The sequence below is a fragment of the Corvus hawaiiensis genome, chromosome 5, assembly GCF_020740725.1.
Source record: "Corvus hawaiiensis isolate bCorHaw1 chromosome 5, bCorHaw1.pri.cur, whole genome shotgun sequence".
Lineage (NCBI taxonomy): Eukaryota > Metazoa > Chordata > Aves > Passeriformes > Corvidae > Corvus > Corvus hawaiiensis.
In genome coordinates this window covers 6272570-6299401 of record NC_063217.1, presented here as the reverse complement: position 1 = coordinate 6299401, position 26832 = coordinate 6272570, and the positions used below count along the sequence as shown (strand labels likewise).

General features: G+C 44.6%; 1 protein-coding gene across 5 annotated transcripts in view; it reads right to left on the bottom strand.

The window, feature by feature from the left end:
- The window catches only part of REEP1 (receptor accessory protein 1), a 67298-nt gene that overhangs the window by 10276 nt on the left and 30190 nt on the right, over window positions 1–26832 (bottom strand). For 3 of the 5 annotated variants that reach the window (XM_048303894.1, XM_048303893.1, XM_048303891.1), the window contains exons 4-8: window positions 24985–25105; window positions 23322–23435; window positions 16375–16425; window positions 10384–10552; window positions 4033–4068 (exon numbers count right to left, since the gene is read on the bottom strand). In XM_048303894.1, coding sequence (XP_048159851.1) covers window positions 4033–4068; window positions 10384–10552; window positions 16375–16425; window positions 23322–23435; window positions 24985–25105 — 491 coding nt within the window. Of the gene's footprint in view, window positions 1–298; window positions 4069–10383; window positions 10553–16374; window positions 16426–23321; window positions 23436–24984; window positions 25106–26832 lie in introns of all 5 variants that reach the window. The other 2 variants (XR_007203680.1, XM_048303892.1) reach the window with 2 other exon arrangements.

Sequence of the window (26832 nt, the reverse complement as noted above, 5' to 3'; positions counted from 1 at the left end):
AATTCACCATCATTTCCAAAAGACATTGACCCAAGTCCTGTACTTCCCCAGCAGTTTTCATTGCCAAACCAAGGAGTTAGGAGCAGCCAACTACACCAGCACACACTGCCCAGGAGCCACCAAACAGAGGCAGACATCCTTTCCAAAGTTGGAGTCAAATGCAACCAAAGCAAACAAGCCTAATCACGTTAACAAAGTCATCCATTAATGAAAACACATCCCACAAATGAGTGAGTTGTTAAGTGCTAGTCTATTCCAAACACCTCAGAGGAAAATTCATGCAATCTGTAACACTTACATCAGAGTCCCATAATATTTACATAGAGAAAAAGAAAGAATAAACTGTTAGGAGAAAACATTTGGGTGCAGAGGGGGAAGGAACATTGTCTCAGAACACAGAAATATTCATCTTTGCTTTTATCATATCTGTCGTTCAGCTGGAGTTTATTAAACAACAATTAATGTTTTAACTTTCTACTGGTAAAATGCAAATGTACTTAAAAACTACTGATTTTCTGTGAAATTTTTTTCTTCCCTGAAATTACCAAAATAAATATGAAACTATTTTTAAATCTCAAAAAGAGAAAATCACAAATTGCCATTCAGAAGTACCAGTGCAAAGTGATGCAAACCAGCCCTGTAAAAATTTGCTTCAGTATTTAGTAAAGGGAAATTTTAAGGAACCAAATGCCTAGAGCAACAGAAAATTGTTTGTTTTTAAGTTCAATAAGGTGAAAAAAAATCCCCTGAATGAGAGCTGGAAGCAAAACTGGCTAAGAACCAAAATAAAACCACCTACACCATTTAACTGAATTAGTTCAGAGCTGTACAATCAGCCCCCTTGACACAAAGTCAATTAGTGTTTTTAAAGCACTTTCCACTGTAATAACTCATGTGCAGTTCATAGCACACCACAAAGAAGGGGTTGGATTCAGCTAATAGACCAATAAGGTGATTTGTTTAAAACACAGTTAAGTGGATGTCCCATCGAGGTCCTTGGTGAGCTGCACTGCTGGTCATGTGTGATCTGTCACTTTGTGGAGCACAACCCTGCAGTGCACACCCAAAACAGACCCATTCATCACTAATGTCCCTGCACATTTCTTACACTGCCTAAGGCTTCTGATCAGCATTTTAGTATTAAATGCCACCTCAGGTACTTGCAGTCCCAACAGTTCTCCTGATACACAGCTGATTCTTCAATTCACGATAGATATATTTATTCTCCACAAGAATTAAAATGGGTTTTCCCTCTCAGCCATGCCCCAGGTCTTTGGAACAGCACCTAAAAGACGTTAGTTGAGAGAACACCACCAAACATAATATTTGTTACTTCTTGAATGCTGGTCCCAAGCAGATTGTTTAATATTGAGCAGCATTTTAAGCATTTGCCAGGCACTGCCAAAAGACAAACAGACATCCCTGGAGATTTTCACTTTGTCGTCTCTGAAGAGGAGAAAGAGCTCTTACATAATTGTACTGTTGTTCCTGAATGCTGCAGCCTGACTTTCCACAGAACACAAAGAAGATAAATCAGAAACTTGGGTAAAGATGTGGAAGGAGTTCCACCAGCAAAGGCCTGGCCCTGAACAAGAGCAAGAGGAGCTGGCATAGGAGATATCAAAGAGATGTGCTGGAGTACATCTGTCAAAGAGGCTTGCACTTTAGTGAAGCTGCCCAGAGCAGAGGAGGATGAATGTCCTGAATTGCATCAACGCTTTGTCATGTACAGAACATGAGGCCAGCGGGAGCGATCCAGCTGGGCAGGAAAGGGCTCTCCTGAAGCCAACAGCTTCAGCACAAAGCTCACCACTGCTGACAGAGACAAACATGCTCCAGAACAGAGGAGTCCATCAGCACCCAGCCCACCACCACTGCTGACAGGGACAGCTCCAGCCCAGGGGGCTCAGGCTGTGCTCAGCCTGGCCTTCAGGCTCTGTAGAAATGCACACTCCATGGCACCTGCAGGCCTCATCCTCATGACACCTTCTCTCAGGATATCCTCTAGGGAGCAGAATGCTCAGACTTTTGCTCCACCAGCCTGTGCTCTCCTTAGAGCTGTGGAGTTTTCTGTGAGTCAGACAGTGAAATAATTGAGTTTTACCTGCAAGAGCATTAAGGCAACTACTCCTGCCAAAAAGGCTGCATCAAAGCTGTGCTTTACAGCCTTGACTTTAATATTCCTGCTTGAGGTAAGGCTTGACTATCTGCCCATTTAGATTATAAACTCTTTGGAAATTAGAACTGTTAATGATGGGACTCTGAAATTGGCTACACGAAAGTTTGCATCAAGGAAAGATGAGTGCCAATAGCTCAAGGCAACTTAGTCCTAGCTAAACAAAATTAGATTCTTTCTTCTCCCAGGTTTTTGTGGCACTGAAAAATGTTCATGTGATGTAGTCAGCTCTCCAAGCTACCAAAGATGCACTTACAAAGGAGCATTTTAATGGCAAGCCACTGTCTGAGAGTGCATTAGTGCATCTATTGCCTTGGAGACAGAGAAAGGGCAGCCTGTGGAGAATGAACCCTCTATGACAGAGCCTCGGCACATCCCTATTGACATGGTTTAAGGGACTGGATTATGTTGGAGAGGGGCCGGGAGTAGTAAAACAAGCCAATGTGAAAGACAGGGCATGCAATTTCAATCTGATCAAAATTACTTTGGGTCCAATTCATAAACATATTGGACTGATTGCTGCTTTAGCATCATTAAATGACTTTCCTAAGATTAACTCATGACTGTTAAGTGCATAAGGATTCAGTGATTCTTTTTATAAATAACATTTTGAAGTCAAATCCATAAAATTGGTTTAGGCTAAAATTAGAAGGGTTCTAATAAATATGCCCTGTGAATACAAATACTTCATGGTTGTTTCAACAGATATCACCTTAAACACGCTTCATTGTCCTGCACAGTGGCACACTCACCCAGAAAAGGGAGGGTAACAAATCAAATGTGAGGGTGGGTTTGCCACCCATGCAGGGTGCAAGGAGGCTGCATCAGGCTGGAACCATCAGCCTCCAAGCAGCAACAGTGCACAGGGCTCTGGCACCAGGTGCAGGGCTGTGGGAAGGCACAGGTGGCTGCAGCACGGTGGCTGCAGCAGGGTAGCAGCACTGTGATCCTTTAGTCCCTCTGCTTCTGTCTCCAGGTTGATTAGTGTGCAAAATAAACAAAAAGCACATGAGATGGGAAGAAAACGAGTTACTAAGATCTTTTGCCTCCACGAATATGAGATGCTGCCAGTCTGTATTTCTTTCTTCTCCCCAGACAAGCTGCTTGGCAGTCCCATCCTCTGGCATGCCCAAATTGGAGTTCTCCCACTCCTTTCATCTGCCACTGGGAAAAAATGCAGAAGTGACATGTCTGGGCTCTTAGCAACCGAGCTAACTGGCACAGCTCTGAAAAGACCACCAGCAGCTAAACCATTCACTGCACTCCGACGTTTGTAAACACAATAAATGCTGGGGACAGTGGGGACATTTTTCAAAAATGGTTCTGCCAGAGACTGAAGCAGGGAGAGTCTGTTCAAACCTATTTTTTCATACCAGGGTCTGCTACTGGGCTTTGCTACATACCCTGCTCATCCCAAACACAAATGTCCTCTCCACTAATGGAGAAACATGCCAGTCCTTAGGGAACAGTGCAGAACAGGACTGGGACTGAGGAGGGTTTGCTTTTGCTGCATTCTCAGTGGATTTACACCAGCACTGGGGACACGGGGCAGAGGAGTTGCACTGCACAGCAAGGACATGGCACATCCTCTAGAAGAGAAAGGAATGAAGTTCTCCAGAGAAACAGTCCCCATCCTTGGGTAACACAGGTCAGTACGGTGAGAAGCACTGCAATTCTTGCCACCAGCTCACACACACAGCTCCCAAACCTGCTTGCAGCCTGGCCTTCCCCTGCTTTGTTCCCCTGGTGTTAGGAAACCCAGTGAGCAAGAGCATCAGGAGCAAGCCAGGCTGGGGAATGCAGCCATGCCCAAAAGGGATGCATGGATACCAGGACACAGGAAATCCAGCACTCACCTCTGAGGAGTCGGCATACCGAGCAACATGTGCACACTGAAAGAGGAGCTGAGCGTTAGGAACTCATCAGGTGAAGCCACTCACTCTTAGAAAACACTTGGAACCATTTTGAAGTGGACTTCAAGGCCCTCGTGCACAGGGAGGTGAGTGTCTGCACTGACCAGCATGGAGCACAGACTCAGGAATGTGCCTCATCCGAGGCTGTGTCCATATGGGTGTTAAGCATGGGGTTAGGTACAGCTCCCTGGCTCTGTTCTCAAACCACTGAACAGAAGTAACTCCTGACTGGAGGGACCTGGGAGTGTGGATAAGCAATGGGAGTGTGGATAAGCAATGGGTAACACAGTGCAAAAGGCTGTATGATAACAAACACAGGGTACAATACTGGGACTTGTAATTCTATGTGCCTGAATTCTTTTCAGTAGATTTAGACTTCTTGTAGAAGTCATCTAGCTGCTGCAACCACTCACACAGCTTCTAAAGAAAATTATCCACAGATCCCCGATCTTCCTAAACCAGGAGGGTCCTACAGGAATTAATATCCTGATGGAACTGCCATAAGAACGAAAGCAACGAAGGGAATTGCATTGCACCCTTCAGTGCAAATGCAGGTGATTCATAGCTGTTCACGAAAGTGTAAAGCTTACAGCTTCATCTTGAGCACAGTTTGTGTTCCAGGAAACAGCCTAAATTTCCAGTTTGAGCCTTTCAATTTAATGCTCACAGTGGTATCAATGACTTCACATTAAAAAAAAGTTTTTGAAGAAGAAAAGGTTTGAGCTCTGTGTGTTTTTAGTTATGATTATTCTGCACTAGAGACACTGGAAGTTCTTCCATAGTTTCACAGTCATTTTAAAGCAGCACAAACCAGTGCTGCTGTTGAAAGCAGATGTCCCACTGTCCCTTGCACTCTGGCCTCAACCTTCCTTGTCCCATTGCTGATGTCTGTGCTGCTGCTCTCTACTGGCTTGAGGATCTGACCCAGTCCAAGAGCAACCTGGAAGCAAGGAACAGCATTTAACTTGAACCCACTCCTTGACTGGGGTCAGCATGTAAAAATAAGATTTAAATATATCCAAAGGAAAAGACAGCACTGGCCAAAAGCAAGCTGGGTTACACCCTTTCAGTGGGACAGCTGCCTCACATTGGCTGGATGCTGCTGTGAAACTATGGGCTTCCTCAAGAGATCTGCTGTGGGTTCAGCCTCTGAACAGCTGATCACAGTTTTATGATGGTTTATTCTCTGGGAGTTCAGACTACCTGGGTTGTTCTCACACATCTTTCTGGTTGATGGGGACTGAATACCCAAACACATCCTGACTGCTGATGTTCCCCCACCTTTGTTCTGTACTGCAAAGCTTTTGGTCCTTCAGCAAAAGACCAAAAAGCAGCCTTGAGTCTCTCCTGCTCAGAGGAACGAAGAGTATCAGAAAGCACACTGTCCATTTCTGCTTTGAAATCATTCCAGGTGAGAATGATCTCAGCCTGGGGCAAGCTTAAGCAGAAAGAACACTGGGTTTGGGCAATGCAGAGGGTGGCTCCAGTGTTTGTGATCCTCTGGCCCAGGCAGCATCAGCTCTGGACACTGACTGTCCTGTGATGCAACACAAATTAAGGCAATACTCTAAAGTTAAGAAGTGCAAAAGCTCCTCACTGTTAATAAGGACATGTCTTACGTGGATTGTTACTGGACATTTGCCAGAACAACAGGATTGCCTTGAAAAATATTTGGAAATACTGTTCTGGAACTGACAGTTTTCCATAACATTGAGTAGCCACATGACATTTACAGTTCCCAAAGGAAAGAGGCAGTTCTGCCTGTGGAAAAAGCACAGGTTGGAACAGGCATCGAAGCTGAAATGTCAGAGTCTATCATCTGGGTGCCAGGACCATAAACTGAAAAACGCTGAACCAAGAGTGAAGTGAAAAATCAAATTAAGAGATGGTGGGCCTGCTATGTGGAGGAAGGGAATCATGGTGTGTCCTCGGTGCTGACAAAGGAAGCTGTGCACGTTTCCCTGGAGCAGTGGTGATGCCCCATGGGATGTGCTGTTTGTGAGGTTGGCAGCCACCCACCAATCATGGCAAAAGCAGCCTCTGCCTCTTTGTGTCATCTGGGTGTGGCTTTTGACCGGGTGTGAGGAAGAGGACAAGGGTCTTTCTGCGGGAGGAGTGTGAATACACCTAGAGCCCACTATGTGCTGAGCAGTCCCATGCCTGCAGAAGGACCATCCTCACAGCAGGACTGCACAATGGACAGGCACCACTGAAACACAGCAAAGACAGCAAAAGGTAGAGGGGGGGGGAAAAGTAGCAAAAGGTAGAGAAAAAGGAGCCACTCCCCTTGTGTCAAAGGCAGCTCTTGCTTATTCTATTCCTTGGCCTCATAAGGCACTCTTCAGCAGGCAGAAAAAACCTTTGCTGTGTCTGCATGAGGTCATTACCAAGTGCCAAGCTCTTCACACAGTGTCAAGAGGGGATTCAAAGAGTCACAAATCCATCTAACCAGCACCATTCACATTATAAAAATAACAATAGTGGAAATGAAACAGGCTGAGTGTTTGTGTAGCCTGGTCCTGCAGCCAGCTTTTGGCCACAGCTACAGCCCACTGGTGTCAGGAGAGCCTTTTCACGTGCTTCAGTGGGCTTGGAAACATGCCCAAGAGTTGTGAAACCAGAACCTGAACTGCTGCTGGTGCTCACTGGGGGACTGGTGGGGTTTAATACCAACAAAACTGAATTTTAGCAATCTCTTCTGTGCAGAGAAGACAACAGACCTCTCCCTACTGGCTGTGTTTCCATTGCTCAGGGAATGGGACCCAGCTAAAAAACTGTAAGCTCAACCTGAAGAGCCCTCTCTTGTCTTTGCCTGACTGCTGTAAGTCAGAATATGCTTCCATATGCCATTTGTTCAGCAGCAAAGCTGGCTTGAGGAGTTTCCAGTTCCTGGCCTCTGGATCTCATATGTCCCTCAAAGTCTCCCAAAACAGAAATCTTGGAGGCTTCCAATAATGCAGATCAGCAAATTTGCTCGAGTTAAAAATGATCCCTCAAAAATAGTACAAGAAGGTATTTTTAATCTGCATCAAATTCAAGATTTCTTCTTCTGAGTTCACAGCTCTCTACTACTGGATGGCTTGGGTAGCCAGAGCTGGGCTGTTCCATCACATCATCACCAAGACAGATTATGGGCTAAGAGAATCACAGCATGGCCTGGGTTGGAAGGGACCTTAAAGATCATCTTGTTCCAAGCCCCCTGCCATGGACAGGGACAATTTCCACTAGACCAGGTTTCTCCAAGCCTCTTCCAACTTGGCTTTGGACACTTCCAGAGATGCTAAGTGTCAGGTGCAACTTAAGCCCCCCTTAACAACATAATGATAATGAAAATAATAACAATAATAATAATAGTAATATAAAATCCAAAGAAACACTCTTGAGCCTAAAAGAGCAAAGATCAGGGCCTGAGGAAGGGACCACCACAGTGCAAAACCACCACTTCTGGCTGGTATTTGCAGCAGATCCAAGTGGGGTCAGCTCTCAGCATCCTCCATGACAGGTCCCCTGTGATGACAGGGGTTTAGCTGTTATTGGGTAATTCAGTTATCATGCATTTTTATATTGAGACCTCATAGTTCCAGCTATACCTTAATTCTAACCATATGAGTTTCAGAGCTTTCATCAAAAAGGGATAGTGGTTTTGGTCTGCTTTTCTTTCCTGAGTGCTTCATGTAAAATTCCATAATAGCAGGGGCTGTTACCCCTCAGAAACTGAGCTCTGCTCTCTTGTCAGTCAAAGAAAACACAACAGGTAAGAACACGGCTCTGTGTTCTTCACTGTAAGCATAACCTTTAACTCCAGCCTTCAGCTAATTCCCTTAATTAGTGTGGTCACAAAGAGATCAAGGAGCAGGCACAATTCTAGCTGGCAGCAGTCAAGGACAATCAACATAAGCCTTCTTTGAATTATATAAAACCTTTGTTTTGGGAATTATTATCCTCCTATTTCAAGGTTTCTCTTAAAGCACCAGGAATAAAACACTTGCAAAAGGAAAGGGTAAGATGCTTCCTTTTTTGTTGGTTCTTTTTTTAATGTTGCTAACATAATTTGTGGATTGGCAGTGGGACTAGGATGGAAGAGAAAAAAGAGAGGGAAACACCTTTAAACAGCAAAAAAAAAAAAATCAAACCAAAAAGATCTACTTTAAGCCTGCTTTGGGTGACAGATTGCTGATATAAGAGGTGATAGAGCATCAAGAAAATAGAAATACAATGCAGGTTAAGAAGAGTTGGCTATTTAAAATGCGAATACCCTCATGCCAAACACATAGTCTGGGGTATTTTTGCTGACTCCATCTGATGTCACACTGACTATGTCCCACTATCTCTAAAGCAGGGAAAAAAAGAGGAGTTCAATGTTTCTGTGAGGCAGTGGGGACATCTGGCAGGGACATTTATGTCATCTGAGGGCTTTAGGACAGGAGAAAGAGCCGTGTGTCTGCTGTTCTGTAGTGACTGCTCATGCAGATTCTCATATATGCATATATTACATGTATGTGTAGCACACTAATGGGCAGAGACAAATTCTGTCTGTCCCCCGCTTATGTCCAACTAAACAGATATGGAAGGTGGAATGATGGAACTATGTCTGGGCTTAGTGTGCCTAGAGCAGTGTCATCTCACCAGAATATGGCCCTCAGGATGTGACACAGTTTGGCTGACACATCACATTCTTACACACACACACACGACAGCTGACTCTGATCAATTCTCCCCTCCAGACATCCTGACTACATTCAAAATGGTGCCCACACAAAACAGCACAAGGGCTGGAGAGACCAGAGCTGTACTTTTCACTTAATGGGATTAAAAGTGAGAGCAAAGCTGTGGCTGGAGTCTCTCACACAGCATGACACCACCACCTGCAAGTGGAATTGCCCTCCAGAGGAGTCTGTCCATATTCTCTGCAGGTGGAGAATTAGGGACCTCAGCGAAATCACCAAGTGAGATGGGACAGATAGAGGTCTTGGAACACTTGGCGAATTTGTGCAGTTTTCATTAAAAAAAAAAAAAAATTAAACACAAAATGTCAAATTACTTGGATCCAAAAATCTGTGATAAACACTTAGGCTCAGTTTGAAAAGTTTATGAACAATTTTTCAGAGATTCATTCTGAGAGATCCTTGAACAGTATTGATAAAAAGCCAGAACAAAATCAAAAACTTTTGTGTGTTGAGACAGGGGTTTGTGGCCAGGTGAGCTGACTTCGCTGTCTTAAGAGCAAAACTACAAAGACTGCTCTACTCAACATGGAATTAAGATAACTGAATTATGCTTTACTTGTAACATTATTTTGGTCTAAATATGTGATTTTTTAGAGATTTTTATATTCTGTCTGTGAACAGTTTGTTTTCAGATTGATTATTTCAAGAGAAGTGTACACAAGACCTTACATAAAGATGAGAATAAAACCACTGTGCACCAACATTTCAGTTTACCCATAAAGAAAATGTACTCAACAGATAAAGTTGAAAAAAAGAAGCCTGATTCTCAGAATTTGTAAAAGGCTCTTTAGGAAAGATGAGACAAGACATTTCTAATACATTCCAAAACTAAAGCAAATTAGAAGAGGTAGCAACTACACAGGCTTGAAATACAGCGAGTGTTTGCACAGACCTCAACACACACAAGTTGGAACTGCTGAATTTCTGACTTGCCAGCATATGTTCCACAAGCTACCAAGTGCAACACGCCTGCAACTTTCCGTGGCTTCTCATCACAGCACTGGAGTTGAGTGATCTTTGGTGGTGTGTGGGAATCCCAGAAGCCATCTGGAGCCACCTGCTAGGGATAACCCCCCATGTCTCAATTTTTGAGATCTAATCTGCAAAGCTATCTCCAATTAAATGTTTTGGATTTGGACCCAAAAAAAATTCTTTAACCAAGCTTGAAATAAATGTTTTAACTCAGGAATGGATCTTACTCACAGCATTATATTTCTTCCCTTTGTTCTTTCAGAATTAGAAAACAAACCATTGCCCTTAAGAAACACAGTTTTCCCAGCATGGCTTGCAGCCCCCAACCCAACTTTCCAGCTCAGGTTGCAAGGACTGAGTCTGGCTTCCCTGCACACTCAAGTCCCATCCTTGGTACCAGCCAGGAATAGTAACAATCAAATGATGATACTGTTTTTTTCTCCTAAGTGCCAAGAGACTCAGCAGCATGTCTGTGTCCTGGGAATTATGTGCTGCCTGCAGTGTCTGTTTCTCTCTGCTCCTGCCAAGGGCATGACTTCATTGAATGGTGTGATATTCCAGACAACACAACACTGAAAATAACACTGGCACTTACCTGAGCTGCCAGTGCCTTCTGATGCACTTCTGGATGGTTTTGGCTGGCTCTGTTTGCTACTTGTTCGTACAGTGACTGAAGGGGGAACAGTGCTGCTGCTGTCTCCACGAATCGTCGAGAGATCCTGCATGCTAAAGCTCCGTAGTCTCTCAGACAGGGCTCCCTGTCCCTAGTTAAACAAGCAAGTAAACAACACAAAGTTAGATCCAACATTTTGGGATTCTTTTCTCTCTTGCTCATTGAAATCCATCAGGACAATAGGAAGAGAAAAAAATTGCCTGGTCCAGTAACCTAGAGATGGCAAAAATGAGTTGCTAAAAGCATCATTCCCTCTCTTGGATCTTCGTTTTGGAGTGGATCTATGGCAAACAGCTCTGGTTCTTCACTGCAGTGACTTGAGCTCAGAGCAGCTTGGCCATGTGCAAAGGAGCAGGATGTTGTTGTATCTTTCTAGTAGGTACTTTTCTTCACTAGGAATGAGTCAAACAGATGCTTGGCTTCAGAATCACAATTAAATGGCCTGCATCAAAATAACTCCCTTTTAAAGTTAATCATCTATTATGATATTCACTCAGCCATTCTCAGCAATACACAACATTTCCAGAGCACAGAAAATTTGAAATTTTAAAGTAATAAAAAGATATTGTTAAATTCCAAGAAATATAACAATGCTTTTTGCATGCAGCTTACGGAAGAAATAAAGTAATGCAATATTTTTCTTTCTTTTTACACTAATTCTCAATCTGACAACAAAGATATTCCTTGGTGAAAGGAATGTAACTGTTCTTTGTAAAGGATGGGTTGATTAAATGACACTTTCCATTAAAACTGCATCCCATCAAAAGGTTGACTCTGTAACCCTCACGCCACAGCACAGCCACAAAGTAGGAACACCAGAAAATTCAATCCATACAGAATGATAGCATTGTTGAAGTCAGAAGAGACCTTTAAGCTACATTAAATGACATTTGGAATATAAATTGCATAACTGATAAAAATTACATTTACGTTTTAACATCTTGTTGAGGGGGGAGGATCTGAAAGATACTTCATAGCATATAATCTAGAAAAAAATACTGAGGTAAACACATAGAGCCTGATTCTAACATCCTTTCTACAACTGTAAATTAGGAAAAGTTCAATGGATTCTTTGACGGAGATGAGATCAGAAAGATGGCAAATAACAGACAGTAAATACAGTCCTGTTTCACAAAAAGATAAGGCACACTGCAGCAATTCACCGGCCACTTTCATCTAGACTTGTACTTGTCCAAGCAGCACAGCCTGACCACTGCCATAGGACTTAGGCTGGGGCTGGACCAGAACATATCACTGCTCCCTTCTGGGCTGCACTTTTGAGTATCCTGACCCAGTGTGCAGGTCAAGGCCAGTGGAGAGTTCACTCTGGTGCTGGCCTGGCAGAGACAAAGGACTTACCTTGAATATCTACAACCGAAGGTAGGACTGGACACATTCTTTGCTAAAGTTGTTAGGCAACACTACCTGTCCCCTACATACTGGCATTGATCCATTGGGAAGGAAATGCAATAATTTACTTACTGATTTATCAACACCACTTCAGAAATTCTGCATGCACAGCAAAGGAAAATCAGTGTCTCTACCTCATACAAATTCCTTAGCACCTTACTTTTAGGGTGTGTAAGTAGAGAGGGCATCAGGCACTTATAACTACAATCACTGTGACAGTCTGCACTTCTAACATTCAAGAAAAATGACAGACCAGTAATCTCCCATCTTTTCAGCCTGAAGCTTTTTGTACAAGAAAAATAGGTTCAAACTTCCTTCTCAGCTCCAGATTTAGCTTTCCTGCAGCCTGTTACAGAGAAGCAGCAGACTTACTTTGCTCTTTCCCACTAGCCTATTCAACTTTTTTAAGTATTTTAAATGAGTGGAGCTTCTTTGCTTATATACCAAGACATATTATGTTGCTGATTTTATATGAATGGCAGTGGAGTCCTGAGAACTTATGCTTTGCTAAACTCTCACCTCTGCCATTGCATTCTCCAACCTGGCACAAGAGCTGATGCCTGAATTTTGACTACTCCTGCCAGTGGCTGAGACACTCTTGGGGTATGTTCTCACTCCAAGAGGCATCTCCAGTTAATCCTCTTGGGCCAGTGTAAGGTACATCTACTCTGTAAATGCTACTGGGCTGGTAACTGTAGTTGCCTTGCATGGCTGGTCAGCTGGGTGAGATCTCAGCTGCCCAGAGCTCAGTGCAGTTCTGGATGGGTTTTGGAGCTTGCACTGAATTCCTACACAGACACCCTATTCTCAGTGACTGATTCAAAGCCAACACAAGATATCCTACCCTGCAGCCTGATTACAACAGACAGGTCTCCAGTGAAAGCAAGCTGAGAGCAAGCTGACCATTAAATAATATTTTGCTATTGCAGAATGACTGGGCCAGCAAAGCCAGAGGGTTAGCAACTGATGAGCTACTGTAACTTGAGTGCTGTATTCCTCCCTCAGCCCCAGCTCAAGTGTCAGCAGGCTTTTAACCTCCCCCCAGCTGCTCTGCTCAGCCAGCTAACTCAAATTCCATTTCATTCCAGCCAGCAATTTTTGTATGTGGACATGAGTCAGGTTAGAGACGAGATTCATGTCAGACCAATCTGGCAGGGAAGAAGACGTTAACACACTGAAAATGAAGATGATGTGTTTATATTCTTGCACTGCACCTTGTGATATAGAGGCATAGAATGATCAAAGAGAGAGCTTTGAAACAAGGGCCTGATATGTTCCTGTCATCTGTGGGTCTGTTACATCAGCGTGTAATGCAGAGCCTTGAGTACAGACTGAACCAGCTGAGCTAAACAATTTTGACTTTCTCCAGGAAAAAAGAATTAAAATTGCCTTTTCTTAATCTTTGCTTTAGTTTAACCTGAGTTTCTAACAGCAAAAATAAAGATTGTTTATAAAACAGGTAATAGCAAAATATTACTCTTACTGTTCCTACCACTCTATGAAACAATTTGTCCAAATATCAGAAATGGCAAGAACAGCAAAGGCCTGGGCTAAGTGAAGGCACTGAACACCTGTGAAAACCTGCAGGGTTCCATTCATTTTCTTTCCAATTTCTGTACCTTTGTAGGGATAGACTTGATTTTATTGCTCCTAGAGCAGAGTATAACACTCACAATTTTTTTTCCCAGTTACCACATTTTTACTTGACCTCAAATAGAAACATGACAGAAATTACCACAGAATCAGGATGGTTTCGGAGTAAAATGGAAAATAATGTTTACCAGCCTTTATTTCCCTGCCACATAAGCAGCTGTTGTATATGAAATCACAGACATTTGAAAAGCCAGCATGCTGAGGGTTTGCACTGCTATGTTTTAGAAATAAAGACTTTATCCAGATGTAATGCTTATTATTCCACAAAAAGACTTATCATTTATTAGCAAAAGAAAATAACAAGTTAATAGCTTTATTTCTCAACAGAATAGAGTTAGCACAGCACATGATTCAGGTTGTGTTTCATTAAAACAATCATGTGGAAGATGAAGAGCACCTGTTTGGGGGATTTTTGTTTACTGTTGTGGCCATAGTCATGCAGATGCTCTTCCAACTGCTACAGACATGAGAGATATCCCAGGAATTTCAGCACAGAGAGAGGATCCAGGTCCTGAAGCTATGCCTACGCTACAGGCCAGAGGCATGTTTGCAGCACATCCACACAGATCTGGGCTAGTTTTATCCTAGAGAGCATGTCAGCAGTAATATCATGACAGCAGCTGTAGTAACACCATTTCACTGTGTCAACAGCAAAACAGCTCGATGTTATTACACAGCCTTCTGAAAATTGTGACTGGGAGGGCTGTGGGACTAAGGATGACACCACCTCTCTCTCTTCCTCACTGAACACCAACAATCATCAGGATGACTGTGCTGGCAGTGTGGTACCTGTGTTCTGGGGACTTTAGAGGACACAAGCATGAAGCAGTGCTGGAAAACTGAGCCTTAACTTCCTTGGGCACAAGACTCCCTGCCTAGACTCAACTACTATCTCATCCAGTTTCTCTTAAGACATGGAGCATCCCTGTGGGCATGGCACTTTTGATTTTACAGACAGTGAATTTGCTAGATGCTGAGATTTTGGTGGCTACAGGTGGGAACCAGTGTCTCTCTGTTCCCCAATCACTATGGTGTATCTGCCTCCAAATTCATCTGATCTTGCCCATAGGTGAAGGTGCAGCACAAACTGAAAACGAAGCTCTTCAGGCTTCCTTTGCCTCTTCTTCCCCCAGGATCTACCAACCTCATAAGTTCTCCTTTTACAGGGAAGAGCCAGGGTTCAGTGCTACTGAATAAAAGACAAATACTAAAAGGACATGGTAATATCACTGCCCAGTCACTGCTATCACTTGGTATCAACCTTATTTAGATTCATGACTGCACCAACAGTGTGAGGGCACTGGCCATCAAAACAAGCTGCAGAAGCTCATTTATGATTCCAAGTGATGTTAAAGCTCCCATCCATGTGGCATAGTAATTAAACTAAAACTAATTTAAGTATATCTGCCTGATTTGGTCAAAATGACAGCTGTAATATAGACATTCCTTCCTCACTCACATTCTCTCCTTTTTGCTTTAAAGAGCAGGACAAAACAGTATTAAAACACTGAACTTCCAAAGCCAGCAACCTGTACTCTGCCTTCCTCTTCATGTTGCAGACATCACCATCATCATCTCCAGAAAAAAACATCAACCTCTCTGGGTCCAGAGCACAAATATTGATGCAACCAATACTTGCCTGGAAGGATCAGAAATTCTTTCAAAAATCTGACATCTGCATTGTGACAAGCACTGTAAAAGGTACTCCATCAGCAAGAGCTGGAACTGTCAGTTTATAATCAGTCTCTGCATTCACATTTGAACTAAAACTTCTTAGAGGGAGGTGCATTTAGGAGTCTGGGAAAAACTGGGTTTGCATTCAATGGAATTATTCATTATGAATACTTAACATATGTAGGTAGCTAAAGCTAAAGTAAATAAAATTAAGCACGTAATTTAAAAATCTGAAATTTATGTAACAGTCCCATTAAATATGATCTAAATACAAACAAATAACCGTGTCTAGATTTTATCATTCCTTCAGTCTGAAAATTTGAAAGAATTCTGTACACATTATTTAGGCTTCAAAACACCTCTAATACCTACAAATTCCATTTTGCAGCTGTGGAAACTACAACAGAGCATGACAAATCAGGAACCCAAAACTGCCAAGTCACAGAAGAGAAGCTTTTAACACAATCAGTGTTAATGCAGGATGGCACCTCCTGGCCTTTTGCATCTTAGGATCAGCAGTTAATGAACAAGCAACGGAACACTAAGTCACACTCAGCACACTTCCAGCACAATACTCAATCTGTTAATGTTCTCCTCGCTTTTTGCTGTGACTGTGGTTAGTAGTTCTCCTCCACAGATGTCTGCATGCATGCTGCAGCCTCCATCCTGCCAGTGTCCACTACAAGGTGTAGTGCATGTTCCCAGGACAGCAGTAATGCCTATGGTGTCAGCAGGACTGCCCCAACCACACTGGTCAGAGACCCTGGCTTCAACAGCTCCACTGCAGCCCCAACCATCCTCACAGGGATCACAGCAGAGGGAGAGAGGCTCCCTTCATCCATTAGTGAGAACACAACAGCAAACACAGCAGCTTGGCCAATGAGGCAGTAAGCACCCCAGTTAAATGAATGTTCCATGTAAAAGCTCCCTGCCTGGCTGCTGGAGTCTCTTCGACTGCCAGCAGAGGACTTGGAAGGCAATTTGCTGATGAGATCAAGGACAAGCTTTTAAAGCTCAGCACGCAGGATCTACCCACTGGAAGCAGAGCAGCCGGCATTTGGCCTCTGACCAATCTCAGCTGAAAACAGCTCAAGCTAATCTAACAACTAGTCTAACAACTAGTCTAACGGGGAGCAGACATTAGTTAGAGGTTAGTAAAAACACTCAGCAGATTACCTGCCCTTTTTTCTGGTCCAAATACAAGTGTAAATGGAGTAGCTGAGAGACCTAGCAAGGGAAAAAAGAGAGCCATTGTGGCAACACACATAAAAGCTTTGAGAATAAGATCTATTTGAAGCATAAGTAATCGAGGTGAGACATGAGCATGACACTGGGCACCATGTGCAGGGACTCACGTACACATAAAAAGCAGGGACACCCACCTGTGGACTACACCTCTGAACGTAGGTTCTCCCTTCCTCAGCTTTCCCAGAGAGATGGAGAAACCACCCCATAACCCCAGCTGACAAGGTGTCACCTAACATGTGTTTTTATTTAAAGAGTAAAGCAAATTATAAACAGAACGGGCTGCTACTCCACTCCTTGCACTTGATTGATGCTTCCCACTGGAGAAATCCCCAGTGTCAGGCCTAATGGCTAATTCAAGCTCAGGATTACGTGAGGGACACGTGGCAGTCATTTTAGTCCTGGTGACTGACAGTTCTCCTGAGCAGTAGGGTGACAGTGGGGAATTGCTCACAGCAGTGAGCAGGAGTTTGCACACAGAAGCTTCCTTGTGTCTGCCTGCAGGCAGGCCCTGAGCAAAACCATCAGCTTTACGGTCTGAGCACAGGCACGAGTGAAGGAGTAAACTGCTTCTGCCACCATATGAACACAAATATCCTCCAAGCAATGTCCTTATTTATGGCCAGGGCCTGCGTGCCATGCCTAGTCTGGAAGAGCTACCTGTTTGGAAATGTCAGACAGTAAAAAGACTCAAAGGGAAACCAGCTGACGTTAATATTGATGGTGGAAACGTAATTTCATCCACCCTTTTTGTTTGTGCAGTTCATTTCCTCTCCAGGGAACTCTTTGTTATTTTTTCTCCTGCACTAGTCTCTCTGTACAAATTTATTTTTTGGTTCTGCTGCCCTGTGCATTCAGTGACCCTTGTTTTCTTGTTGGAGACACCAACCAAACAGCCAACGTGAAAGAGAAACTGGAAAGAGTTACGTGGATTGTAACTCAAACAGCATTGGGATTCTATAGATTTGTGAAAAACAAATTTTAAAGACTTCTGAATAAAAGATGCATCACACATGAAAAGAATACTTCACAAAATACTGTAATCAGTGGCATGCTACCATATGTTTTAAGAAAACCATTTGTTGTTCCTCTTTACTGGTGTAACATGGCTCCAAGATCTTTGATTTTGGATCCCAAATGGAGATCCTTTAAAAGAAGCTACTTTCAAAAGCAACAAGCTCAGCCCCTCTGAGATAACAGTAATGTGTCCCCAAAGGCTTCTCAGACAGTGAACTCTAAATAACTCCTGACCTCTGCAGCTCTAGGCCACGTTACTGATCAGGGCACATGATGTGGCCATCGCAGATATGGTGCTAAGCAGATTGGCCAGAACTGTGCTTCCATATGTTTGCTCAGCAAAGGAGCACTCTCCCTCTGAGCAGGGGGATCTAATCATTACAAAGAGGCTTTATCAAGCATCTTAAGGGAAAGGATGGTCCCCATCCCCTGTCTTCCTCTTTCCCAATTCAAGTAAAGTCCAGTTCTCCACTGTTATGCCACAAAAGGCAGCGTGTCTCTCCCACACAAGTATTTTTCTCCCAGTTCCCACAGTAAAAAGATCTAAAATCGCATGGTAAATTAGGGATATAAATATTGATTTTCAGGCAATTGCACTGGCTACACCAGCCAGATACTAGAAATTAATTAGAAGATGCTGCTTGTCTAAAGAGGATAAAACCTAAATCATCACCAGCACTTCCCTCCCAGTGTCCTGGTTTAAAAAGCAGCAAATGTACTGAAAAACTTCCTGATAAATTCCCTGGGCTAAGGGGCCCTAAGGTAATGAAGCTATAACCCTCCAGGGGAAGGTGAGTCCAAAGGCGGAAATAGGAATGAATAGAATAGAAATGCCAGCCCAGACAGGTGGTCTGGGAACTGCTGAGGCTGCACTCCTGAGCATTAGTTAAGGAGGTGGCTGCACACCCTGAAACGCTCCTGCTTGTCTGCGTGCCTGCTCCTTTTAGCGCTACGTGGCACAACTGCTGGCTCTGACAGCACCACAGCATGAAAGGCTCCCGGACTGTTTCTCAGACTTATTAGGCACAAATGGGCTTTTCACTGACACCAGTCATGCGTGCCTGCTCCCTCCACCTCATTTATCTTCTCCTGCCAAGGCTCTGTGCCCACTGCCAGCACCACGCTGTGCCCCGCTCCCCTGCGTAAAAGCGGGCACGCAATGGGCCACAGCATCAGGTGCTCTGCCACCTTACCCACAGCAGGACAGGAAAAAGGCAGGGGAAGGTACATTATCAGAAACTTCTGAAGTACACTGATCTGTTGGCAGTGGGATGTTTTCTCCAGATCTCCTTTGAAAAGCAGAGTTGAGGCTGCAACTTGGGGATGGTTAAGTGGTTGGGAGCAGGATTTGTCCTCAGGTGGGGAAAGATGTTGGACTGTTTGGCAGAATTGGTTTGTAAAGGGTGGGGAATAATAATCCAAACAGGATCTGGGATACCCAGGAGCTTGAAAGAGAGAATGAGAGAGCTGGGAAGAGTATAAAACTGGTGAAGTGTGGGCTGTAGAAAAAAAGGAGGCAATGGCAGAGCTGGGCAGCCTCTGGGAAGGCCAGCAGGGATAGAAGAGTTGGGGACTGGGGACATGGCAAAGGGGTAGGAGGCTCAAGGTGACAGGTGAGGATAAGTGCTGGGAGTGTGGTGACAGCAAGGGAGTACATACAGGTGCACTGGAGAAGGCTGGTGCTGCCTCCAAGCCTTTGGTGCCTCTCCTTGCTGCAGCCAAGTGTGTCCCAGCTGCTTACACTGAAACCTGACTGATGGCAATGAAAAGCCCACTTATGCCCAGGATCCATCTGATGGATGCACTGCCTGGCCAAGGCTTTGCAGCTGCCCCACAACTGGGGCTGTAAAAACTCTGCTGCTACTGTTCCCCTTCTGCTGTGACCCAAAAGCAAGCTCCTTTCTTGCACCTCTTCTCCCCACGAAGGTGAGCTGGAAAACAGTGGTTGTCAGTGCCCAGGGCTTCTTCAGGAATGGAAATGGCTGAATTAGCTGAAACTAATTGAAAACACACAAAGAGCAGCAGGATTTACTGCCTGGTCATTTAATCCTACCACTTAGGACTGACCCACTTGAAGCCACTACATGTGACAGAATCATCAAGTGATGAGGACAGGATTAGAGCTCCAAATGAGATTGTGCTCCTTGGTGGGGATGTGAGCTGCTGGGGGCAGGGAAAAGATCTGTGTTGAGTACCTAGCAGGGGTAATAAGACCAGATATCCAACGTTCTGTTTGCCTAGTGAGCATCAAAAATAGACTCTCCAGAGGGAGAGAAAACACCCAAGTGAGCCAGCTGGGCAGACTCGGGGTGCTTGGGACACTGACAGCTCCTTAGCCTGTAAAATGAACTGGCATAGGTTTGTGCCAGCGTTAGCACTACTGTGGCTTCAAAACAAAACAGAGCAGGGGAAGGGAGCAGGAGGAGGGGAAAGGACAAGCCTGCAGCTGGCTAACTGAAACCATAGGATATTTAAGATAAAAAAAGGAAAGGGCCAGGGAATCAGAGATAAGGAAGTTGTGGCTGTGCACAGCTTGCAGCATCTTAGCCTGCAGTAAATATGTAAGCAGCAGCCTGTCACACACAAATGGTAATCAGAGAGCCAGACACATTGTGCTGCACGAATAAAAAGATGATGGATAAACAGAATGGATAAAAAAATATGATGGACAAAAAGAATGGATAAAAACAATATGATGGATAAAAAGAATTAAGAGATGGGTCTTGCCCAAAGATCTTATCATGAAAGACAAAAGACCATAATGGATCACAGCTCAGACAGAAAGGAGAGGACAGGGCTATGCACAGTGTGAGTCATGTTCTCCAGGTAGAGGAGCCTTTAGATTTCAGCTCATTTACTGAAAACAGATCTGTACAGAGTCCCTTTTCAGCCCAGCAGCTCACTGTGTATTGCCACTGCATGATGTTGGTTTGCAAAGTCTGAGGGTCTATTTCTGCATACAAAAGCATCTTTTCCTTGCCCAGTAATCCAAGTGAAGCAGTAAATAATCCTCACATTCACTTGCTGGTAAAAGCCATGTTTTCCGTGGAAGCTGCAGAAGCTCAGAGCTTCTGAATAAATCATCATCTCTGTAGGTTCCAAATTTAACACAATCCTTTAAAGGCTGAAACCGAATGAACGGCTGCCTTTCCCATCTACACTCAACAGTTATCACAGACTGGCTGGATACCCTTAAACCTTGGCATTGGGAAAGCCACGGTAAGCCTTAGAAATAGTATTCTCTTTCCTCCCTCCCTGGAAACTTCCCCCTACGGACAGCACCGCAGTCTGGTCTGGCATCTGTCTGCTCAAAGTGTTTTCCAGATAATTAGTCATTTAAACTTCTCTCACACAGGATAATCTGGCTCAGTTATACCTTCTCAAGTGAGCGAGTAAGGGCGCTGACCTGTAGTTGACAGCAGCTGAAAACCAGGGCAACAGAAACTGTTCCCACCCCTGCCTGCTGTATCGCTCCTCTCTGGGAAACAACTCCCTCCACAGCAGCAGGGCCAGCTACACGGAGACACATCCACACCCACCCAATCACATCCTGAACACCTGAGGGAACCCCAGCTCAGCAGTTCTGCACTGCAGCACACCAGGCTGTAACTCACACCAGGCAGCTCTCCCTGCCAGAACAGCGGCACATTCCGTCTCAGAAGGGCAAGGGACACAAGCTGCTTTAACCATTCCTGGATATTACACTGGGAATGGATTGGGGTGTAGTTCCATGACCAGCACAGCTAATCCATCTGCTTCCCAAGACCATGAAGGGATGATCTTGCTTTCCTTTCCTCTGGCCATGCTCCTCACCATGCAGCTCAATCCTTTTCCTTATGCTGGCTCAGGCACTTGAGATACATTTGTGGGCTCAAAACAACATATCCTTTTCTTTTTCTCTCAGGATTAACTTTCTGATAGATTAGGGATAACCTGAGGAGGTCCAGAGTGCTGGTGCACACTGGGAGCTGGAGCATTACTCCATTTTGGAGGAGGAGAGCTGTCAGATTGGCTCACACTCTGTTGGATCTGCACCCTGAGGCACACAGAAACAAACAACTTGCTGGAGGCCACTAGCCAAAGTAGTGAAGGAAGCCAGGGGTCCTATTTTTCCTCACATATCCAGAGTAATTTAAATGTCAAGGCTGAAGGAAATACTTGAACAGTCCTTGCTTTGTTGTAAAAATCAATCTATTCAATAACAACTTCTCAATCTTATTAACAAATCATTTTCCCCTCCCCAAAGTAGTGTGCAGGACAGACTCTTCTGGCCTATTTACAGGTTGCAGTATCTTAACAGTTTTCTCTCAAGTTGTGTTGGCAGATGTGCAACACAACAATACCACGAGTCACTGAGTTGTCTTCTTCCACCACTGAATGGGGAGTTTCATCAACTATGAAAAACAACAGCTTCCTTGTACCATGGAGACTCTTCCCTCTTTCCCCCATTGCCACTGGAGCCACATTTGAAGGCAGAGAGATTATTCAGAAAAACACCAGAAAAGTGGAAGAGTGGGAAGGAAAACTGCTGCTGACTGTTCACTCCAGTTGAACAGCTGATGCAGACACTGTTGCAGTCCTGATGGAGGAACAGGTTGGCACTGTGGGTTTGGGTTACTGTTGAGCTTCTCATATTCAGGAGCTACCTAGACAGGAGCCAGAATTCCTCTGGGATTCACACATAGTTTCTCACTGTGTCCTAAAAACAGCTCTAGCACAGACAGTCTGCAGCACCTTGTAGGAAGGGGCTCAGAGCAAAGGCAGTGCTGCAAAACTGGCATTCCTAGAGCCTATTTATGTCCCCAGTGTGACTTCTTCAGGCTTACATGGCAGCAGCAAAAGTGTTAAGTGTCCTGAAGGCATCACAAAAATGTTATTTCATTGGGCATTTGAAATATGCACTGCCCTAGCTCCACGTTTATCCCAGGTTTCAGTCCAGATTTGGATTATCTCACAGTCCCTGGGTTAGAAGAGCCTCTCTACTGAAGAACAACAGTTCAGGAGAAGACAGGCCTGACAACATAGTCTGCACAATGCTAGGCAGGGAAAAGGGAGGCAATTTTTGGGTTTTGCATATCCTTGTGATCCCATGAGCATGGCACACCCCTTGGACTCCCCAATTCTGTAGCACCTTGCACTCAACAGGCTTTATAGACTTTATGGTATTTGGCCTCCCAAGGATGCATTATGCATTTTTACAAAAAGTAAGGCCAAGACATACTAAAGTGATGTGCCTGAGGTCATAGGAAAAGCATTTGGCAGAGGAAAATATCTTCCTTCAACTCCCATTCTCATGTTTTTCCTACTACCAGTACCCTCCTTGTCCATATGTTTCTAACTATCCTTTTGCAACACGTGTTGTAGCCAAGCCTCACCCCCAAAACACACTGTGCACATCGACTCTAAGCCATGATAGCCCATGGCCAGAGGGCAGGACCACAAAATGCAGTTATCAAGTCCTTGCAGCTTTTATGCAAGAAAAGGAACAACAGATAACAGCTATTTTCTGGTTTTGACTCTAAGCCAGGAAGAGAGTACAGGATACACCCCTTCAGATGAAACCCCCCCCCCCCCTTCCAATATCTACTCATCCTCCAAAAGCAACTACTGGCACTTCCCATTCACTCTTCCATAAACATCTCTGCAGAGAATTATACACCTGTTATGTTACGTGTATGCCTCACAGAAGAACTTTTTGTCTTCATGAACTTCATCCTCTTTCCTGCCACTACACAAATTATAGGTCACTATACAAAATCAGTGAGAGAATCCCTACCCCCACCATCCTCCCCCTGTGGCTGCTGCTGGCAATGGATGCAGATGAGATGTTAATCAGCCACCATCCTGACCTACACCATTACCTTTGAAGCTGCCATGACGGCTGCCGTGGCTGCGACGTTCAGCCCCCGCTTCCCGAAGTGCACAAGGGCATCGTAGCTCCGGTCTTTTGCCTGGATGAGGCAGTCATCGATCTCCTGTCAGAGCAGACAACAAAACAAACAATTAAAAAAGCACAAGAAGGACAAGCTCAGGCTTATGCTCCCAGCCTCAAAGTCTTGGTAGAGTCAGGTCATCCTTTATGGAGGTAGATGTCCTCCATTTCCTCCACCGTGGCTGGAGAGAAGTTCACAGCCAACATTTGCAAAGAGGAAGAGTTTGCTGGGGGGCAGTAACTCCCATCGCAGGGCTTGGGAACTCTTTATTCTACAAGTGGAAGATTGGGACCCAAAGTTGGGGTCCTGGAAGCAAGAGAAATCTGCCTGAGCAGCATGGACCAATAGCCATTTGCAAACCACGCACTCTAAAGACAAACGGGATTGCCTCATAGTTAAAAATAATCATATGATCACACTGGGCAGCTGAAGCTGCACTGCCCTGTGTCCAGGACAGGTGGTCTCAGAAATATCTGGGATATCTCTGCACATCATGGCAGTCCCCAGCTTCAGATGCCCGTGGAATTGGTAGGCCCAGAGCTTCCGGGCTTTGGTGCTGCTCAATATACAGTGAAACCATTAGGGAGGTTCCTGCCCTTATTCTCCCTTCCTCAAGACATTAGGGTCTGGATGATAATGATGGCAGTGATCCTAGTACTCAGCTGGTGGATGTGCTGCATTAGTAGGGACTGGAGGCTGTGAGGAGTTGCTGGCTGCTCTCCCTATTCCCCGTAGGCAAGAGGTGGCAACTCAAAATGCATGAGCCCTACTTGGGAGAAGCACAAGCAAAGGGAAGCAAAGACAGGGGATTGATCCCCACTCTCCTTCTCCAACTGTTCCCTGCATTGCCTGTGGCTAAACAGAGAGCTTTCATTTTCAAGTTGCCAATGCAGAAAACAGTTTTTCACTCAGTAGTTTGCATGTGGATATATGACCAATAGCTGTTCTTGGCCCATTAATTCACATGAGCCAAATGGATCTGCCTGACAGCGTCCCATTCACAGCCACAGGAGTCTCCTAGGCAGGCAAATGATCCAAGCTGTAACGTCCCTCTCCCAAAATTAGCATCTTTAATTTGAGCAAGACATTCTTTAACCCAGGACCTCAATATGCTACCTGCCTTTTTTCACCACACTACACAGCCAGGCATGTGCTTGCTAAGCCCATTTTAGACTGCCTGGGCTGTTTGTCTCATTGCTGTACAATGTTTTAGGCAGAGCTGGGAACAAAGTTGAGGAGTCCTGGCTGCCAGACCAAGTTTCTCTATTTGTTATATCCAGCCACAACAGAACACTCTAGCTATAATCAGCCAGTACATATAAAGCAGCTCAGGAGGTATTTTTATCCCCCTCCCTCCCAACTTCTCCACTGCACAAAGATGAGTTAATAAGTGTGAGTGCACTGAACAGATGCCAGTATTTAAAAACACAACCACAAAGAACAAAAACACCAACCAAAAGGAGGGGATCAAATGATAGAGGAAGAGAATCAGCAACTCCCAATCCTTCCATGAAAATGAATGCTACAGGGACTGGAATAAACACACCATAGTTCTGTTCCACCCAGAGAGGACCCAGGCACCTGTGATTACCTTTTCTTTTGAAGACAGTGTTGGATGGACAAATTTCCTGTACAAGAGGCTGGAGCCTTTTGTGTATGGAGACAGAAGCCAAGCTACAAAAGCTATTTTGAGTTCATAGTAGAATGGAAACCTAGAAGAAAAAGAGGGTTACTGTCTACTCCCAGTTTAACCACTGCCCTTAATTAGAGATGCTCAGCACAGGTAGGGATTTGCCAGCCTAGCCCAAGGCAACTTTTGCTTACCAAGGAATCTAAAGATTAAAGCATATTGACTCAGTTTTGAACACATCTCAATGAGGCATGTGGGCGAATCTTTACTTGGTTATCAGGACCATTATTTAATGGTCTGGAAGAGATTCTGCTGTGTGATAAAGGAGCTTTCTAAATGCAAAGATCACAAGTGCTGCCTTCACAGTATCCCCGTCACTGTCAGAGAGCAAAGAACAAACCAGCAAACCAACATTTCATTGATATATTTATGCACTTCCTATCTCTCTGCCTTTCAGCTTTTAAGATAACACTTACATGACTGAAACTGAAATACAAGAACCTTTGTTGTCCAAGCATCATAGAGGTGCACCGACTTTCAGATAGGGCTGCAAAATATGGAGGACATTAACAACAGGACATGCTTTAGCTGTAACAAGCAGCCAGGGACATCCTGAGATTAAATTATCCAGACTTTTCTGGAGGGCAAAGCCCAGAGCCCAAGACTGGCCAGCCAGCAGCATCTTCCTGTGGGCAGGCATGTTGCTGCCAGCAGTGTGATGAACAATTGCTACCCTTTGTAGGAAGGGGCAAGCAAGAGCAGTGCAGAGACCTGTGGTGGCTGTGGACCAGCCCAGCTGGACTCAGACAGGCTCCTGCTGTGCCACACAGCACTGCCACAAGCCAGCCGGGCCAGCCAGCACCCAGGTCTGACCCAAGCAGCCTCTGCAATGCTCTACTCTGAGCATGAATGTGCCAGGCTGATCTCCCACCTCAATGAGGATCTCTACAACACACTCGATTTCACAGGCTGGATAAGCCCTCTGCCATTCCTCCTGACAGAACCACATAACTCATCCTCTAAAAACAAAGCTCCAGATGAACACAAGGGAGGTAGATCTGCATGAAAATTAGATAGACAATAATGTCTTTTATCTCCTTTTCAATAGATCTGACATGTTGCCAAGTTCTCCTGATCTCCTTTGTCTGGAGGACTCACCCAAGGCATGCCATGCTATGCAGGAACACGCTGTAAGTAAGGGCTATGCACTACAGTCAAATTTTCATCCTAAAGTCTACTGATCTCACTGGTTTCTGGTAGAAAGGCTTTACTATAAAGAGCAACCAAGCAACAAACACTTCCAAACCTGAGCATCCAAAAGGAACTGAATCTGATAACTGGACATTTATGTGCTCTCGTCCTGAGAGAGGCCACCAGGAATCCTTCCACTGGCACCAGAGAGCCACATCAGTGTGAGCTGTCACTGTCCTCCATCAGACCAGCCTAACCAAGAATGGGTCTGACAAAACAGCTCAGATGCAACCACCCACACAACAACCTACAAAGTCTTGTGCCGCAGGGCTGTTTGTACCTGATCCACAGTCTCTGTATTTACTGTAGGATACAGCCAGGCACATCTAGAGCTCTGCCTGTAGCTAAATCAACTGTTATTTATGTGATGACCTCTGCAAGCATCCAGCTGGGCAGTCAGCTGTGCCTCTATGACAGGCAGGGCCTGAGACTCCAGTAATGATTTCCCACTAATGAGATACCACCGAGCCCTTCCACTTCTTTCTTGTTTTTCTTGTGACAGCACTGAGAAAGGAAGCATGTCTCCTGCAGACAAAAACCCTCTATGCACCCGAAGCT